This window comes from Meriones unguiculatus, chromosome 3 (assembly GCF_030254825.1).
Source record: "Meriones unguiculatus strain TT.TT164.6M chromosome 3, Bangor_MerUng_6.1, whole genome shotgun sequence".
Lineage (NCBI taxonomy): Eukaryota > Metazoa > Chordata > Mammalia > Rodentia > Muridae > Meriones > Meriones unguiculatus.
Genome location: NC_083351.1, coordinates 17,398,905 through 17,417,344, shown reverse-complemented (window position 1 = coordinate 17,417,344; position 18,440 = coordinate 17,398,905). Strand labels below are relative to the sequence as shown.

General features: G+C 49.3%; 1 protein-coding gene and 1 long non-coding RNA gene across 2 annotated transcripts; one reads left to right on the top strand and one right to left on the bottom strand.

The window, feature by feature from the left end:
* Positions 1-261: 261 nt before the first annotated feature.
* LOC132652975 (uncharacterized) lies at positions 262-10,382 on the bottom strand. Its single transcript, XR_009590566.1, has 3 exons — positions 10,261-10,382; positions 1,420-1,628; positions 262-376 (listed from the first exon to the last, which is right to left on the bottom strand). It is a non-coding gene; the product is annotated as an uncharacterized LOC132652975 (long non-coding RNA).
* Positions 10,383-12,195: 1,813 nt separating this feature from the next.
* Stmn1 (stathmin 1) lies at positions 12,196-18,080 on the top strand. Its single transcript, XM_021643298.2, has 5 exons — positions 12,196-12,305; positions 14,015-14,084; positions 14,559-14,731; positions 17,243-17,434; positions 17,581-18,080. The coding sequence occupies exons 2-5, from the start codon at positions 14,072-14,074 to the stop codon at positions 17,650-17,652; spliced, it is 450 nt and encodes a 149-aa protein (XP_021498973.1). The 5' UTR covers positions 12,196-12,305; positions 14,015-14,071; the 3' UTR covers positions 17,653-18,080.
* Positions 18,081-18,440: the final 360 nt, after the last annotated feature.

Here is an 18,440-nt window from a genome sequence, read left to right as displayed (position 1 = left end):
CCCCTGCTTGGGTTAGGGCTGGCTGTTCTCAGTGCTCCTAGCTGATGGTTTATCTGTTGCAGCCTCCTTAGGATTTGCCTTCAGCCCGTCACCTCACACTTCTTTAGCTGCTGAGTGAACACAGAGGTTGACAGTCTGGAGCTCATCGCAGGGGTGAGCGCTCTGGTGCTCATCCGTTACTGTCAGAAGGTTTTGCTTGCTCCCTTTGAGAGGCACAACCAGGATTCGAACTCTGAAGCTGTGATTCCAGAGTCTGTACTCTTTCTTTTCTTTTTTTTTTTTTCTTTTCTTAATATCACAAGATCAATCAAACACAATTTCTAAACCAATAGTTTCTAAACCGGTTCACTTCAGAAGTCTTGGGGCATGTTAAATCCTTAACAAAGAAAGGCATACAAACATCATTCAAGATGGTTCGCTTTCTTTTAAAATATAATTATTCCCATTTTGTGTGTGTATGTCTATGTGTACGTGTTCGTATAAGTGTTGGTGCGTGAGAGTCTGTGGGGAGTTCGTGTGCAGGACAGACGTCAATCCCAGGCAACCTAGGGAGCAATCCATCTTGGTTTCTGAGATCTTTTCCTGGGACCAGGGGGCTGGAGGATCAGGCTGAGCTGGCTGGCCAGGGACCCTCCGTCTCTGCCTTCTCAGGGAGTATAAGCGTGTATGCAGGAATTTTTGTTTGTTTGTTTGTTTGTTTGTTTCTGTCTTGAGACAGGATATCTCTATTATGTAGCTCTGACTGTCCTGGCACTCAATATGTAGACCAGGCTGGCCTCAAGCTCTCAGAGATCCACCTGCCTCTGCCTCCTGAGTGCCAGGATTGTATCACCATACCCAGCCATGTGCCCAGCTTTTCATGATGGGTCCTGGGGACCAGACTCGGGTCCTCACATCTTCTCTGGCTAACACTAACCCCCAGACCCCCACATTTTCCCTAAATTTTGTGTGGGTGTTTTGCCTAAATATATGATGGTGCCTTATGTGTGTGCAGGGCCCACAGAAGCCAAAAGAAGCTGTCGGATGCCCTGGATCTGGAGTTAAGGATGGCTGTGAGCCACCATGTGGGTGCTGGGAATTGAACCCAGGTCCTCTGAAAGAACAGCCAGTGCTCTTAACCCCTGAGCCATCTCTCCTGCTCCCCGCACATAAAACAAACAAACAAAACCTTCTAAGTGTCTTCTTTGATGTCAACCATGTATATGATGTGTTTTGACCCTATTTACCTCCACTCTGCTCTCTCATCTCCCTCCCCTTCCCCCCGCAACCCTCAGAGTCCACACTATTCACCACAATACTCTGAGCCCCTTAACGCACTTGATCTTTTTAAACACCAGACGTGTGCAAAGAGCCCAGTGTGCATGGGGCAATGCCCTGTAATGAACATAGACACAGCTCCTATCCGTGGATCTTACTCACGTTTCAGCCTAGAGTCGGGGAGGGAGAGGACACAGAGAACGATCACATAAGCCGCCTTCCTGCATCTGGGGTGGCCTGTGATACACGGAGCAATGAGAAGAGCAGAGTGGAAGGGAGGAGTTTAGGAGTTCATCCGGGACACATTTATGGTGGAGACTGAAGGTGTAGATCAGAAGCTGATGAACAAGTCCACAGTCCGGAGCGCAAACCTGGATGGATTTACACGTTTAAATTTTATTAAGTTAGGCTAACATTTACAAATTAGCAGCATAGGTGGTACGGATGTTTTTACATTTTATTTTATGTGTATGGACATTTTGCTTGCATGTACGTCTGTGCACCACCTTAGTGCCTGGTGCCCGAGGAGAAGAGAAGAGAAAATTGAATGACCTGGAATAGAAGTCACAGACTGTGGGTGCTGGAAATTGAACCTGGGTCCTTCCAAGAGCAGCCAGAGCTGAGCTATCTCTCCAGCCCTATATTTAAGGCTTTTGTGTAGTTTTTGTTTGTTTTCTTTGTTCTTTCTCTTTCTCTCCCTCTCTTTCCTTCCTTCTCTCTTTCTTTTTGGTGGGGACACAATCCCATAGCCCAGGCTGGTCTTAGACTCTTGATCCTCCTACTTCAGCATCCCTAGAGCTGGGATTACAAACCCACACCCAATGCTCGGTTCATGGACAGCCATAGACCATAGGCCATAGACCATAGACCTGGCGGTGGAGACACTGCTCAGCGGTGGAGCACCTGCCTAGTTTGTGCAAGGCCTTGGGTTTGGTCCCTCTGCAAAATCTGAACTAAAATGAAAAGAACGAAACTCACAGGATCAGCTGAGGGCATCAGGGAAGGAAATGAAGAGGGACTGATGGGGCAGAGGGACTGATGGGAAATGGAGCAGAAAGGACTGAGCAGCATGGAGGTAGGAGGAAACCTGGATTGAGGGCAGTATTGTGGAAGCAAGCGAACGAATCCAGTGGTCCAGGGTCAGCTGTGACCAGGATGACATGAACTTGCAATTGGGAGGCCAGCAGGGTGGCTCAGTGGGGTAAAGGTGAGCGTTCCAAGGCTGACTGAGTTCAGTGTGGAGGCCACACATGGGGAAGAAAGAACCAACTTTGCAAGATGTCAATGGAGCTTCCACTCCAATCCCACATACATGTGTGTCTGAAATTAAAGACATCCTGGGTGATCCTGACAAGAGCGATGTCTGTAGAACATCAGGAGACATGGGGAGAACCAGGGACCTGCGTCAGAACCATGGTAGAAGGAGAGTGCCAACTCCTGATGACCTCTGGCGTCCACAGCACATCGGGACACGTGTTGGCTGCACTGACACACACACAATACATTCACACAAGAATAATAAATGGATAAATATTTATTTCCCTATTTTGGTTTTTCATAACAGGGTCTCTCCATGTAGCCCTGGCTGTCCTGGAACTCACCCTGTTGACCAGGGTGGCCTTGAACTCAGAGATCCAGCTGCCTCTGCCTCCTCAGCGCTGGAGTTAAAGGCGTGGGCCACCCCCCCCCGGAAGTAAATAATTTTTAAGGGTGAACAGAAAGAGGGAGAAGAAGGGGAGGTAGAGGGTGTAAGGAGAGAGGCACCATGGGGAGGAAGAGGAAGGAGATGCAGGCCGTGTGTGTGCCGATAGGAAGGATCTAGAAACACTAAGGAACCAAGATGTGACCGAGTAGCTTGGTGCGGTGGCACAGGCCTGTAAGCCCAACACCGTGAGAGGCAGAGGCAGGTGGATCTCTGTGAGTTCAAGGCCAGCCTAGTCTAGAAAGTGAGTTCAGAACAGCCGAGGCTACACAGAGAAACCCTGTCTGGAAAAAAAAATGTGACAGAGTGCAGGTTCCCCAGCCTTCCTTCATGCGTCTTCCTCTTCCATCTCTGTACCCCCTCCCAAGCCCCATGCTCTCCAGTCATGCCACAACCTCTTCCTGGACCTCATCTCTGTGGTCAGGATCCAGGGAACCCTACTCCAGGGAAGATTATCTTATGTAAGTTTTATCTTGTGCATAGGGTTGTGTTGTCTGCATGCATGCTGTAAGCCATGTGTGTCCCTGGTACCTTCGGGGCCAGAAGAAGGCATCAGATCTCCTATAACTGGAGTCACAGATGGTTGTGAGCCTCTATGTGGGTGCTGGGAATGGAACCCCGGTCCTCTGCAAGAACAACAATACCCTTAGCTGCTGAGCCATCTCTCCAGCACTGGGCACACAGAGGTAGAAAGATCAGAAGTTCAAGGTCAGCCTAGGCTGCATGAGGCTGTGTCGCAGGTAAGTAAATAAATTCAAAAGAAATGTGATGACACACTAGAGGCCAAAAGCATTCTCCCAGCCCCATGGAGAAAAATCAGTCAAATTATCCACCCAAAGTCACAGAAGCCCAGCAGAGGTGAGCGTGTCCACCCTCCACCTTACAATTCCCGAGCTCTCTCGCTCTCTCTCACTCTCCCTCTGATATGGAGACAAGGTTTCACTCTATACCTCAGGTTGGCCTGGAATTTACTCTGTAGCCCAGGCTTTCCATGGATTTGTAGCAACCCTGTCCCGGCTTCCCAAGTGCGGGGATTACAGGCCCAGCCACCACCAGCTCACAGCACTCATTCTTGTTCGCGTTTTGATTGTTCAGAAAAGCCTGGATGGAGGAAGCGGTGGCAAGCGATCATCCCAACTACCTCACTAAAGAAGCAACAACAAAAACTCCAGTGGGAAGATGGAGGAGCCAGTTAAAGCCAGCTGCTTAGTTAGCAGCGCTGTACTAATGCAAGCGTCCTAGCCAGTGTCACACGTATTTGGGGTGTCCCTGATATCAACGCTGCGGTGTGCGAGCTTCGTGTGCTTTTCACGAATGATGAGATGGGGGAGTCACGCCCTGCCTTGACACAAACATACTGAAGAGGACCTGCAGCACCATAGGAAGCACGGGGTGACAAGTCCCTCTGCGATATAGCTTGGGAGCCTGGGCAAAAGTCTCCAGTTCTCTGCCCACGGCCCTCATCTGTAAAGAATCGGAGTAGCTGTTAAGACAATGCAGAGCGACTAGACAGGAGAAGCGCTTGTAACAGGAGGTGCTCTGAATGGCCTACTTGGACCAGTGATGTAAGCAGATCCGAGGCCGAGCCAGGGCAGAGGGAGAAGAGAGAAGCCCACAAACCATATGGTCCAGTATTTCAATTACAGATCAAGTCAGCAAACCAGTCCTTACAGTGTGAGTTCTATTCCCTCACTTCCACACAGCCTAGAGAGACAGATTCTGAGGTAAGAACTCTTTTTTAAAAGAAAAAAAAAAATAAAAAATAAAAAATTGAGCTGCGCAGTAGTAGCCCACACCCTTGATCCTAGCTTCTGGGCAACAGAGGCAGGCAGATCTGTGAGTCTGAGGCCTGGTCTACAGAGCAGGTTCCAGGATAGCCAGGGATACAGGGAGAAACCCTGTCTCCAAAAAAAAAAAAAAAATTATATGTATCTATGTGGGGGGTGTTGTGTGTGATATCTGACTTATGCAATCATTAGTGTGGATATGCACACATATATAAATGCCTGTAGAATCAGATCTTTCCTTGATCACTCTCTTTTTTCTCTTCCTCTTTCTTTGTTTTTGTTTTTGTTTTTTTTTTTTGGGGGGGGATGTTCTTTGAGATAGAGTCTCTCTACATAGCCTTAGTTATCCAGGAATTGTCTCTGGAGACCAGGCTGGCCTCATACTCACTGTCCACCCACCTCTGCCTCCCAAGTGCTGGGTTTAAGTGCCACCAAGCCCAGCTCCTTGGTCATGCTCAACATTATTATTATTATTATTTATTTTATTTTATTTTATTTTTTTTTGATATGTGCACAATAGTGCAAGTTCTCAGTGGAGGCTGGAAGAGAGTGTTGGATCTTCTGGAGCTGCAGTTACTGGCAGCTGGGAGAGAGTCTGACGTGTTTACTGTGAACTGCTGAGTTTTGTGTAAAAGCAGTAACTGCCCTCAGCCCTTTCCAGCCTCGGTCTTTTAATTTAACTTTTAACAGAACTGAGTGGTTCCCCTCCCCCACCCCCGCCAGAAGCCATCGGTGACAGGAGAGCTACACTTCAGTAGCCTTATCTCGCTTTTGTTGTTGCTGTGGTTTGTTTTTTTGTTTTTCAAGACAGAGTCTGTCTGTGTAACAAGAGCCTTTGCTGTCCTGGACTCACTTCGTAGAACTGGCTGGGCTCAAACCCACAGAGATCCAACTGCCTCTGCCTCCGGACTGCTAGGATAAAGGCGTGGGCTGCCATGCCCAGCCCGTCACACGTTTTAAGAGTTCTCTTCAATGGCTTCCTATTTAGGCCTTTGCTTTTGGGGTGTGTGGTGGGGGTAGGGGTGTCACAGGAGCCTTCTTTGTGCCTCTTCCTCAACTGTGTCTGCGGTAGGACCTCGGACCCAGACATGCCCCTCAACAGTAGCAAGGACCCAGATATCACCAGAGGAGACGTCGCACGCACATGGGGCGAGAGGCAGGTGTGGGGTGCACACTGTGACCCCCCCACTCGGGAGGCTGAAGCGGGGGGACTGTGGGTTTGAGATAGCCTGGGCCACACAGGGAAACTGTGCTAACGAAGGACACAGGCCAGCGACGTCTAAACTATTCTGTGCACACACACTACGGTGCTTTTCCGGTGACTTGATGGTAGCACTTGCTTAAGTTCTCACCAAGAAAAGCCGCTGTCAAATAATTCTAACATTTCAAGATCAGGGAAAAAAAAAAAAAAAAAAAAAAAAGCGAGCAAGAAAAATGTAGTTTGGAATTGACCAAACACTGCCCGGGCTGGACATTCTGTGTAGGGGGCGGGGCGCGGGTGAGAAGGACGATGAAATAGACCTGCCTACAAAAGCTGCCCTCGGACTGACACCTGCAGACACCGACCTCCCCAGACGATCGCTCTGGTGATCCTGGGCTGTTCTGAGCTCAGCTGCTGCTCGCCGAGCCTTTATACGGGTTATTAATATACTGACAAGCCACGTCTTCCGGGGGATTTCTCCTCCCCTTGCTTTCCCTGGAGCCTGAAATTTCCAGAGACAAAGCCTTTCAAACCGCTCTTGAATGAATTGAGAAAAATGAATTAAAACGCCGCATGGTAAGTGCTGAATTGGTACCACTCCCGTGGCAGGCAATTTGGCACTATCCGGATTCTAAATGGGCTCGGTCTTTTGACCCTGAAATACCACATCTTGGGGCGTGTTTTGCAGATCGGCTCACCTGTGTGGAAAATGCCAGGTCTTCAGGGTTGTTGGTCACAGAATTGTTTGAAATAGCAAGTAGCCAGGGATGGCCTGGGGGCTATGGGGTGAGCATGGTTTAACTCGGTCATGGACTAGTCATACTGTGGATAGCAGATCGTGGACATGCTAGATGCAGGAACTGTGGAAAGACCCTGACATATGTAGCTAAGTAAAAACTAGGCAGTTAAACATGGGCGAGCCATGGCAGACCACTATTAACATGCAGGAAACATTCAGGAGCACATAGCTACAAATTTGCTTCTGTCCCTGTAAAGGGACTCACATTTATTTTGTGAGTGTGTGCATGTGTTCTCGTATGTGTGTATGTGTGTGGGCGCAGGTGTGCTGTCTAGCACATACGTGGCTATCAGAGGGCAATTTTTGAGAGTCAGTTCTTTGAATGGTGTAGGTCCTGGGAACTGAACTTGAGTTTTCAGACTTGATGGCCACTTGACCTGATGAACCATCACTCCAGTCCTAGCTACCCAACCCCTAAAATTTTCTTTTATGTGTGGCAGTTTTGTTTGCCTGTTTATCTGTGAATCAACTGTATGCAGCACATGGCAGCCAGGAGAGGACCTCAGATCCCCAGGACTGACTTTATAAATGGTTGTTAGCTGCCCTATGGGCGCTGGAACCCAGGTAGTGCTCTGAACTGCAGAGCCACCTCTCCAGCTTTCCCTCCCTGTGTTTGAGAAAGGGTCTCAGGATTAGGCCAGTGTCCTGGCTTGAATGAAAATGGTCCCCTTAGACTCATAGGGAGTTGCGTTATTGGAGGTGTGGCCTTGTTGAAGTGGGTGTGGCCTTGTTGGGGAGGGGATGGAGGGGAGCTTTGAGGTTTCAGAAGCTCCAGGCACGCCTAGTAGTTTATGCTCTCTTCCCGCTGCCTGCAATCTAGTCGTAGAACTCTCTGCTACCTCTCCAGCACCATTTCTCCTTGCATGCTGCCATGCTTCCCATCATGACATTCATGGACTGGACTGTAAGCCTGCCCCAATTAAATATTTTCCTGTGTAAGAATTGTTGTGGTCACGGTGTCTCTTCACAGCGACAAAACCCTAAGACACCCAGACTGACCTCTACCTGCATCTCCCTCGCCTCTGAATTCCGGAGTGCTGGGGTTAGAGCTATGCACCCTTGCACCGTCATTTTAATTATCATGTGAATGTTTAGTATTAAACATGAGCAATGAATTGAATTGAAAACATACTCCATTGGGGATGGAGGGGGCTAGAATGTTTGTTCTACAGGCAAGAGGACCTGTAAGTCTCCAGCACTCACATAAGGAGCCGTGTGTGTGTGTGTGTGTGTGTGTGTGTGTGTGTGTGTGTGACCCAGAACTGATGTGCAGAGATTGACAGGTTGGTAACGCTCACTGGCAAGGCCAGTCAGAAAAGCTGAAACTTCCCACACAGTGAGGGTTCGTGTCTCAAGATGGTAAGAAGGAGAGCAACAGAGAGTGTGCATGATAGGTGTTCTTCCACTGAGGAAACCAGCTGGTTCAAGCCAAATTAAAGTAGAAAGGCAGGCTTATTGGGGGCCGCTCTCAGGTGCTCCCAAGGAACTGAGCTAGGGAAGTCAACATGCAGACAGACAAAGAAGAGGGGGATGGGGAGAAAGAGTGTGGGTACACAGAGAGAGGGAATTTTGGGGGTGGGGATGGGGGGACCTAAATGTCTGGATTATATAAGGAAGAGCTTCTGGGGAGGAGAAGCTCAGACTCAGGGCTGGAAAGCTCATACACTCACACTGTCTCTGTGTCTCTGTCTGTCTGTCTGTCCCTCTCTCACACTCACACACACTCTCCATGGGGTGGTGAAGCTGAAATATTCACTGTTTGCCTGGCAAGCAGAAGGCCCTAGGTTTGATCCTCAGCAGTGCAAAGAAAATAATAATAATAATAATGAGTTGACTGATTAAATTAAATCCTCTACTGCTAGTTGAGAATGTAAGCGTAAGAGAGCACGTTGAAGGCACTGGGTTCAATGGCCAACCCCAACCGTGAAGTCAACTATCGGGTGCCTCTGGTGTCTTAGCCAGCTTTCTACCACTATGGCAACCTAGTTGGGGAAGTCACTGTGAAGGACAAAATGTTGACTTGGGCTCAGAGTGTGAGAGGCTTCGCCCCTGGTCATCAGCTGCATGACCAGTCATGGAGGCGAGTTGGGAGGCAAAGGCTGCTCCTCATGGAGGCAGACACACACTCTGCTTGCATCCACAAGGAGGGGCAGGTGGGAGGGGCCGAGAATAAACACAAATATACCCTTCAAAGGCACACTTCCAGACACTTATTCCCCCCACCAAAGCCCACATCCTAAAGCTTCTGTTGCCTCCAAGAATTCATTAAGGTCGATCCCGCCCAGAGGCCCCTCCCCTGAACATCACTGCAGTCGGAGAGCAAACGAGCAAGCACATGAGCCTTTAGGAAGACATTTCTTCACCACACCGTAACATCTGCCGTGTGCAAGGCCCTGGCTGTTCCCTAACACCACGAGAAAACAAATGGTTTCAGAAGTAAAATAATTTGGTGGGAAGACTTAACCCAGTAAGGACAATTGCAACAGTACGGGTGAGAGTCTAATATTGATTCCTTCGACAGCTTCCAGCCATCTTCTCTGGAGCAGAGCTGGTTCACACAGGCGCTGCACGGAGGCTGAGCTAGGCTCTGTGCCCAGGGCTTCAGCACACTAGCTCAGACGCCACACCTGAGATGGAGGAGCTAACAGCACAGGAAGTTGAGGGTGAGAGAGGGGCGGGTCTTTTACCTACCCTTCTCTCCAAACCCCCAGGCACTCACAGTGTGTAGGGCCCTGTACTGGGCACTTAGACATGACACTGCCTTTGCCCAGGAAGGAAGACAGATGTGTGAAATATTCTCGTTGATGGGGTTAGAACAGAGCACTCATATTACAGCTTAGGTCCTGAGGACTAGGGACAAAAGGAACAAAGAAGCTTCGACAATAAATATCACTTCTCCCATGACACCCCTTGGCTAAGGACAGGCCCCAGGAGCAGCAGTGGACCTCAGAGGCGCCTATGTGGGAGACAGCCTCTGTGGCCTCCGAAACAACAATGAACAAAGACTGTCGCCTCTCTGGGAATAGCAGGGATCTGACAACAGCCCGGTGCGGGTGCGTTTCATCAGTGTAGACATCCTTTCTGGGCTTTGAAGCCTGAAGTACTCTGCTTTGGCTGTCTACACAGATCAAATAAGCTGGACAGCTGCCATATCTAGACTTCGCTTCGTGGCTAATCCATAGTCACAGCCGGCCCCGTAACAATCTGACCAAGCCATCTGAGCAGAGGCAAAAATAATTCTCATAGGCAAAGATAGGCAGCTCCGAGTTGGAAACGTTAACCCCTCACTGCCTCTCGGAAGAGGGCGGGGCTCTTGCTAGTGTAAGGGGGAGAGGGAGGCTGTGGCCCTTCCCAAAAGCTGTTAGCTACCCTTTCCGAATCCGGAGCCCATCCATGACTGCTGATGAGAACTGGCTTTCAGAGAGGCAACCCCGTTTCAGCCCAAGGAATAGAATCTCCCCACTGCACAGGAAGCACCTTTTTATTCACAGGGTCATTCCAGGGGGAAACTTACACCCATCTCCCTGTGTCCTCCAGAAATTCTTGTCACAGGTGCCAACAGGAGCGGCCATCTAACCACAAATCCAGAAGCCGAGGGGCATCGCTAAAAAGGATGAAAAATCTATACTTGAGTTCTAACATCTACTTCATGCCTAGCTGTGGTTTCCATGGAAATAGACATCTGCTCTAGGGAGAAAGGTGTGTGTGGGGGTGGGGTGGGATGGTATAAATGCTATAAAATAATCAGTGTTTTGAAGGATTAATTTTTTTCCTGTCACAACATTAATAGAAATATGAGATTTTTTTTTGTGTGTGTGGCAATTTCTTGTATTTGGGAGGAAAAAAAGCATCACATGGGTGGGATCTTCCACAGACATCTCCGGATCCAGCACAAAGACTTCAAGACAAAGTGCTGGTTCAGAAGGTCCCAGACCTCTTGGCTTTGGAGGTCTTTGCCCATTTGCGTTACCGCTGCTTGTCAGTTTACAGAGAGGGACTGTCTTCATTTCTCTCCAGTGTTTAAAATGATTTCTGAGATCAATTCAGAAAAGGAAGCCGTTGTGAGGCGTTTGTGAGAGAGAAAAGCCTGTCAGTGTGCAGAAGTGGCCCTGCTGCTTGCACACTAAGCAAGAACCACTCAGCCTGGCTGGGGTGGGGACAGAGGGAGACCGACTCCACGCAAGGGCGATTGTTGGAAAATATGCCTCTATAAGCATATTTCAGGCAATAGTGCTTTGCCAGTTGCGTGCTTTGTGTGTTGTCTACTGTCTGTATAATACAGTTTTCATTGTCCTGTATGCCTATTGTATTTTTATCACTGGTACTTCCCCATTGGTTAACCAGATGTAGGATTTTTTTAAAATTAGGACTGTGTTTCCACAGAGGCCACATTGTATGTGTGGTTTAGCCTTTGGGAGCCCAAACCCATTAATAAAATAGTAAACTCAAATTAATAAAACCCTCCTGCATAGGGTTTCTGAGCAGGTGCCTTCCACCACACGGGGAAGCAGGGATGGTCAGCAGAGAGGAGGGGTCTAAGAGAGACAGGGTCAGGCTAATTTCTTTTGTGTCTCTGCTATAGTTCTGCTTTATCCAGGCCAGAGGGAACCGTGACCTTGTGGCTCCTTTTGTTTACATTCTCAAAGAGAGAGCCCAGCCCTGCTTTGGAGAGCACGTGCTTCCAGAACAAAAGCAGCACTTTACTGCAGTCAGTGTATCTAGAACTACCATCGCTCTTTTCCTTTCCTGTCACCTCAAGTCTTTGGCAAGGCAGACGGAGTCTGCCTTTAAGCTCAGTGGCTTTGTTAGACCCAAGATCAGATTCCAGAGCCTCACGCTGTCCTGCATAGATTCCAGGGTTTCCAGCTCCGGGAGCTGAGGATGGAGAGAATGCAAATAGCCAAAGGAAGGACCACGCCCGGGACCTGTCACCACGAGAAACGGGTTAGCGACTGCGAGGTGGCACTACAGGTGACACGCTGGCGTGTGTCCATGGAAGGACGCCGAGGAGAGAGGACCGTGCAGGGGCGTGGGGTGGCATTGTCTTGTCTCAGGGCAACCGAGAGAGCTGTGGCATCAAAAGGGACACTGCTTAAGGAGCGAACGAGCTTCGTGTGGCTCGGCAGAAAGCGTCCAGTTGGTCAAGGTCTAAAAGACACAAGTAGGTTATGACCCGACCCCTCCCCCGCGCCTCGCCTCGCCCTGCACTTTTCCTAGAAATGGAGTCCCGTAACCTATTCAGACCCGTGGCCGCGGCCAAGTACTTTTCCGAGCAGAGACCCCGGATTTAGTCCGGGCTCACACCTGCGGGGGGGACCCATCCCAGGAGCGCCCCACCCCTTGCATTGTCCTCCTGCCCCACCGGCCCGGACTACACTTCCCGAGATGCTCCGCTCCAGAAAGGCGGACCCTCCAGGCTTGGGGGCGGGACCGGCACGTGCCGTCAGACTCAGCCAATGCGGAGCCCCTGGGCCGGGTCACGTGCCGCTGTTTGGCGCTTTTGTGCGCGCCCAGGTCTGTTGGTGCTCAGAGTGTGGCCAGGCGGCTGGGAGCGAGCAGGTGGGTGCATCCTTGGCTCGGGCGGCGGCGACGGCGGGACGGGGACGGGGGCACTCGGCGGGCCCCCGTCGGGGCCGCGGGGAGGGCGGGGGTCCTGGGGTCTGGCGGGTGGCGGGCGTCCGTCTTTTGTGTGGCGCTCGGGCGGAGCCTCGGCTTTTGTCCCCGCTCCCCGGGGACGCGGCTTGGCGGGGAGGGGTCGCGGCCAGCTGTGGGCCTCAGCCCCGGGGACGAGAGACAATAGGGGGCGTGGGCCGTCGCCTGCATCGTCGCCCCGAGGGTCGCCCCGAGGGCGCGCCTGTCCCGGGGTCCCCCATTGTCTGCGGGAGAGCGGGGCTGCGGGCGCCCGTGGACCTGAGGGGCGGCGCCTGCCTGGGCTCCCGGGGCTCCGAGGCAGAGGTCGCGGGCAGCTCCGGGGACTGGAGCAAGCGACGGAGGCGGCGCGGCCGGGCCCGCTGCAGAGCCACCGCGGGGCTGCGTGGCCGCGAGGTGTTTTTGGCGGGAGTTGGGGGGGGCGGAGAGGGACGGGACTGCCACGAGCTGCCGGCCCGAGAGGGGCGGGGCCGCCCCGGAGGACCGTTAGCCCCGCCCATCCGGTCGCGGCCCACGCGCGCGGGCTCCCGGGTGTGGAGAGGTTCGCGGAGATTCGAAAAGGCGCGGGGAGCGGAGGGGCGGGGCCGGGGGGTGGAGCGCAGGGCGTGTTCCGATTGGCCCGGGCCCCCAGCCTTTGCCCGCCCGGGCCGGGACCACGCCCATGCTGGGTAAGGTGCTGCGTGGGGTGCTGTGCCTCCGCTAAACGGTTTTTTTTTTTGTTTTGTTTTTTTCTTGCTGCCTCGGATTTCCATGTCTAGCGTTATAGTCCTACGCTTTGAGGCAAAAGAGTGGTGATCTTTTTTTTTTTGAAAGATAATCGACAACTGTTGAAAAAGCGATTTTTGAGACGTAAGGCACCAAGGCGGGTGTGGTGGCGCAGGTCTGAGCCCGACACCCAGAAGGAAACCGCCTGTGCCCCCCTCCCCGCCCAGTGTACACCAAACATAGAACCCAGGGCTTTGCAAATGTTAGGCTACTGCCAACCCGCTGGGCCGGACCCCACCCCTGCACGCCGAGGAGGCTGAAGCAGAAGGATTGCAGTTTCAGGGCTAGGCTGCTCTCAATAGCTAGACCCTGTCCTCAGGAGAAACCTAGAGGTTCATCAAACTTCCTTTTCCCTCCGTGAGCTGGGTAGCTTAAACCCCGGGGACAATAGGACTTGAGCACCATTGGCTGCCAGCTTGGGTGGTACTCACCACGGCGCGCAGACAAAGCAGGGGTGGGTGTTTCGATTTGCACAATGAGTGGTAGAATTAAGATGGCTCCGGTCTCATTGTTGGGGTGAATCTTAGAATAGCTCATATTGGGTAGAAAAGAAATTGAGGCTAAAGGAGGGAATCCTTCAACCTTGTCATTGAACCTCTGATTTTTAAGATTCTGAGATTTTATTTTATTTTATTTTTGAGGAACATCATTTAATTGGATTTCCTGCTGCCATTGTTATTCAGTTAAAATTTCCAATGTGTTTTAGTGTTTCTAGTTGATTTTTTAATGATGTTACTTGATTCTTCCAAATGATTTTCCTGACAAATGTCATGGGTGTGACTTGAGGCCCCTTTGTGCTGATGGCACAGAGGCTTGCAGAGAGATTGACTGCGTGCTGTGGAAATCATTTTCAGGGCTCTGCGTACCGGTGGATTGTGTAGCGGCACATCCAGTCTCGTCTTCTATCCATCATGGCGTCCTCTGGTAGGTAATTGATTTAGAAAAGCTGAAATTGGGGTAGGCTTATGGCTTTAGAACAGGAAGTGGTGCAGATCTTAAGCTTTTAATTTGCTATCTGTGTTCTTTCAAAACTTAATTTACAAATAAAAAAGCAATTAAATTGCATCACTTGGATGAATATATGGGATAAATATATGGAAAACTCATCATTATTCATAATTAGACAGTTTGGCTTGGTTCAAAGCAAAACTGTGGGGTTTTATACAAACCATTCTTTGTTTAATAAAATGATTACCAAATACTAATTCTTCCTCAAAGAATTTGTTAGCCCAAGATGTTGGGCTTTTTAAAAAGTCAGTGTTATTTGATTTCTTACTTACCCTGTCATTAGCCTTTATTCTGTGCGTTAAATTGTTGGTTTTTAGAAAATTGTAGAAGCCATTATTTGAAAAAGCAAGCTGGGTTTTTCTCATTTCTCGTAAATCTGATCAACTCCAGATATTCAGGTGAAAGAGCTGGAGAAGCGTGCTTCAGGTCAGGCTTTTGAGCTGATTCTCAGCCCTCGGTCAAAAGAATCTGTCCCCGACTTCCCCCTTTCCCCCCCAAAGAAGAAGGATCTTTCCCTGGAGGAAATTCAGAAGAAATTAGAAGCTGCAGAAGAAAGACGCAAGGTAAAGCAGACGATTCACAGGAGACAGGGCGCTTGTTAATGTAATGAGGCAAACTGGTTTTATTTTTGTAGAAAGGAAGAAAGACTTGAAGCTGTACTGTGACTGTAAGTAGGAAATGTCCCTGTGCCGGTGGTTGGAAGAAACCATCGTTTATTGAGCTGTTAGGAGCCAGCCCCTTGGCTCAGGAGCTATCTCTAATAAACGGAGGTTCCATGCTGGGCTTTGTCTCAGGTAACACTAGCAAATTGTATTATTAAGGCATTTTCCTGAAGTCCTGTTAGTAAGTAGTAGTGGCAGAATTTAAGCTAACATCTGTAGTACATTGAAGCGCATGCTTTTCCTTTAAATAAAATAAAACAGAACATTTGTTGGCAAATAATGTTGTTTTTTTTTTTTTTTATTCCCTTTTTTTTTTTATTCCCTTAATTTTGCTTTTTGAGAGCAATAGAAACTTTACAATTCCAGGGATGTGGTATTGAAACCTGCTGAGGGCTGGAGGGTTGACCCAGCAGTTAGGAGCACTGGCTAGCCTTCCTGAGGATCCTTGTTCCATTCCCAGCACCCACATGGTGGCTCACAACCAAACCAATCCCAGGGCATCTCACTGCCTTCTTCTGGTCTCCGTGGGCACTACACAAAGACGTATACAGCCAAGTGTGCAAGCTAAACAACCACGAACATAAAGTAAGATAAGTAAAAAAAAAAAAGTTCCAAGTGAGAGTCTAGAGAGGAGTGATTCTCCTACTGCCACTTTCCAAGAGTGCTTTCTGTCGTCGCAAGGACCAGACTGAGGTTCCTAGAATCACACTGGCAGGGCACACCTGCCTGTGACTCTAATTCTAACGAATCTGATGCCCTCTTCCGGCCCTTGAAGGCCTGACGTGCACATGTGCATATATTCACACAGACCGCACACATGAAAGACTAATGAAAAGTTTAACAAATATTAATAAAGTTATAGAAGAGTTGAAAAATCTAAACTATAGCTGGAATTAAGATGATCAGTGTTTCGCTTCCCAGAAGTATCTACTGTCGGCATGTATTTTCCATCCATTCGGTTTTCTTGGGAACTTTGGACAGGGGCTAGAGAGTGGCCCAGCAGTTAGGACACTTGCTGCCTTTGCAGATGAGCCAGGTTCCGTGAACAGCACCCGCATGGCAGTAAACACCAGTCCTCAGGTTAAAGGGGATCCGTGCCCTCTTCTGGCCTCTGGTCCTCCCAGGCCAGGCATCCATGCAGTGCACCTAAATGCACGCAAGCACTCATGCGTAAGATACCAATCTATTTTTATAAAAGAATTTTACACAAGTTTTTATTGTCTCTCTTCCCAGTAACTATGATTGAGGTTGGCAGACTTAATTTTAATTTGGGGAACCTAAGGCACGAAAAGGTAAAGTGCAAAGTAAAAACCAAACCCGAGCGAGCAACACCGGGGCCATTTGATGTCCAACGCGCGCGTCTGCATCACCCACCACAGCACGTGCGCACTTCGGGTGCGGCTCTGTACCCTGCGGTCAGCACCGCCTCCAGGGAGGACGGGGCTAGCTGGGCATGCCTACCCGGAAAGCGGAGGCAGGGGAATCAGAGGTTCAGGATCATCCTTGGCTACATACCAGGTGGAGGCCAGCCTGGCTCGGGTGTGGATCAGGTAAGAGTGCTTGCAGGGCAGTTGAGTGCAGTGCCCAGCTCTTGGGGAAGTAGAGATGGGAAGATCAGAATTTCAGTTTGAGGCCAGCCCAGAGTCTGAAACCCTGTCCCAAAAGCAAATTTAAAAATGCCAGCATTTACCATGTATGCCATCTGCCTGCTTTTCCATGTTTGGAGTTTCTGGACTAGTAGGACTCAGTATAACCAGACTAGACAAGAAAGCTAGGCCTAGTGCTCCGGAGCACACATTACACAGAAATTGCCTAAGAAGTGAAACTCCCATCTGGACAGAAATACTCTGGAAGAGAATTGGCACAACTACTAACAAGGGCCCTGCACTTATACTCTGCAAATTAGTTCTTAAAGTATATGTGAATCTGTTCATTGCTGCTGAAAGTTCAACAATGCATATTCTTTTCATAGGCTTTGGAGTTAGATATGCAAATTCTTCAAAGTGCCGTTCTTAAGTAGATTACTCATCATATGAACACTTTAGAGCAATTCATAAGGATTTCCTTAACAAATAACTTGGAGGGAAATCTGAACAAGCTAGGTTTGGTGTGTTATAGAGCTACAATCTGAAATGAATATAGGAGAATCAGTCTCCAGGTGAGCCCACATAGCCTGGGTTACATGAGGTCTTGTTGCAAAAAGAAAGGAAAAAAATCAACCTCTGAATGACCAGTTTTCCAAAGTAAACACAAACACTGGTTGGAAAACAGGTGATTGAGTGTTATATAATAGACACTTCTGCTCCTCGCTTGAGTATTGATTTCAAGGTTTCTGCCTCTTTGGCTGATAATTTCTGTTGCGATGTTAATGCCCAAGATACTTCAGAGGGGCCTTGTTAAACTTTTTTGCAGTCTCATGAAGCGGAAGTCTTGAAGCAGCTTGCTGAGAAGCGGGAGCATGAAAAAGAAGTGCTCCAAAAAGCTATCGAGGAGAACAACAACTTCAGCAAAATGGCAGAGGAGAAACTGACCCACAAAATGGAGGCCAACAAAGAGAACCGGGAGGCGCAAATGGCTGCCAAGCTGGAGCGTTTGCGAGAGAAGGTTGGTTTCTTGCTTTATGGGATTGTGGGTTTGTGGTTGCCGTGGGTTGTGTGACTGAGGCTGCGTTGGACCTCCTAGTAGGCAGGGGACAGGGCTCGCCAGGTTATTTTTTTGGCAGATGACACTTACGTACAGTTTTTTCCTAGGACAAACATGTTGAAGAGGTACGGAAGAACAAAGAATCCAAAGATCCTGCGGATGAGACCGAGGCCGACTAATTTGTTCCGAGAACTGATTTTCTCCCCGACCCCGTCCTAAATATCCAAAGACTCTACTGGCCAGTGTCATTTACTTTTTCCCTCCTGACAAATATTCTAGAAGCTGATGTAGGACTGTATAGGTAGATCAGACCGTGAGATGTTCCAGGGGCTCAAGGGGAGAAACTGAAAGTGTTTTACTCTTTTTTAAAGTGTTGGTCTTTCTAACGTAGCTATTTTTCTCGTTGCATCTTTTCCACTTCAGCACCCTGGGTGTGCTGGGTTAATGGCTAGTGCTGTATTGACTGTGGAAGACGTTTGTGAAAAGTATGTAGTGGCTTCTTCCAACCTGTTAGATGCTGACTCTGTTTACTTTGCCATCCCGATTCTGTCCCAATCTCACCAGATGCTACTGTACTTGAATGGTTAATAAACTGCACAGTGCTGTTGGTGGCAGTGACTTCTTTCTGTTCAGGTAGTGACAAGTTGTAGGCTTTTTCACACGAGGCCTCCGGCTGCCGCAGACACCCAGGCAGTTCTCTGCTCCCAGTCTCTCGAATTGTCCTTCTACAATCATGGCTTTGTTGTGCTGTCTCACCCAGATCAGCTGTTATTTTTTTTCAGATGTTTATGCGCAAACAAACAGTGTTTTGTTCCCGTTAGAAAGGCAGATTACAGGCACAAATAGTGATTTCCAGAGAACAGTTTAGAGACAACCTTAAGGTCTTCGTATATTTGATGGTTGGTTTGCTTAATGTGACAGTTGGGAGGGAGGTGCACGCTGATGCTCATTCCTTCACTCGATGGCC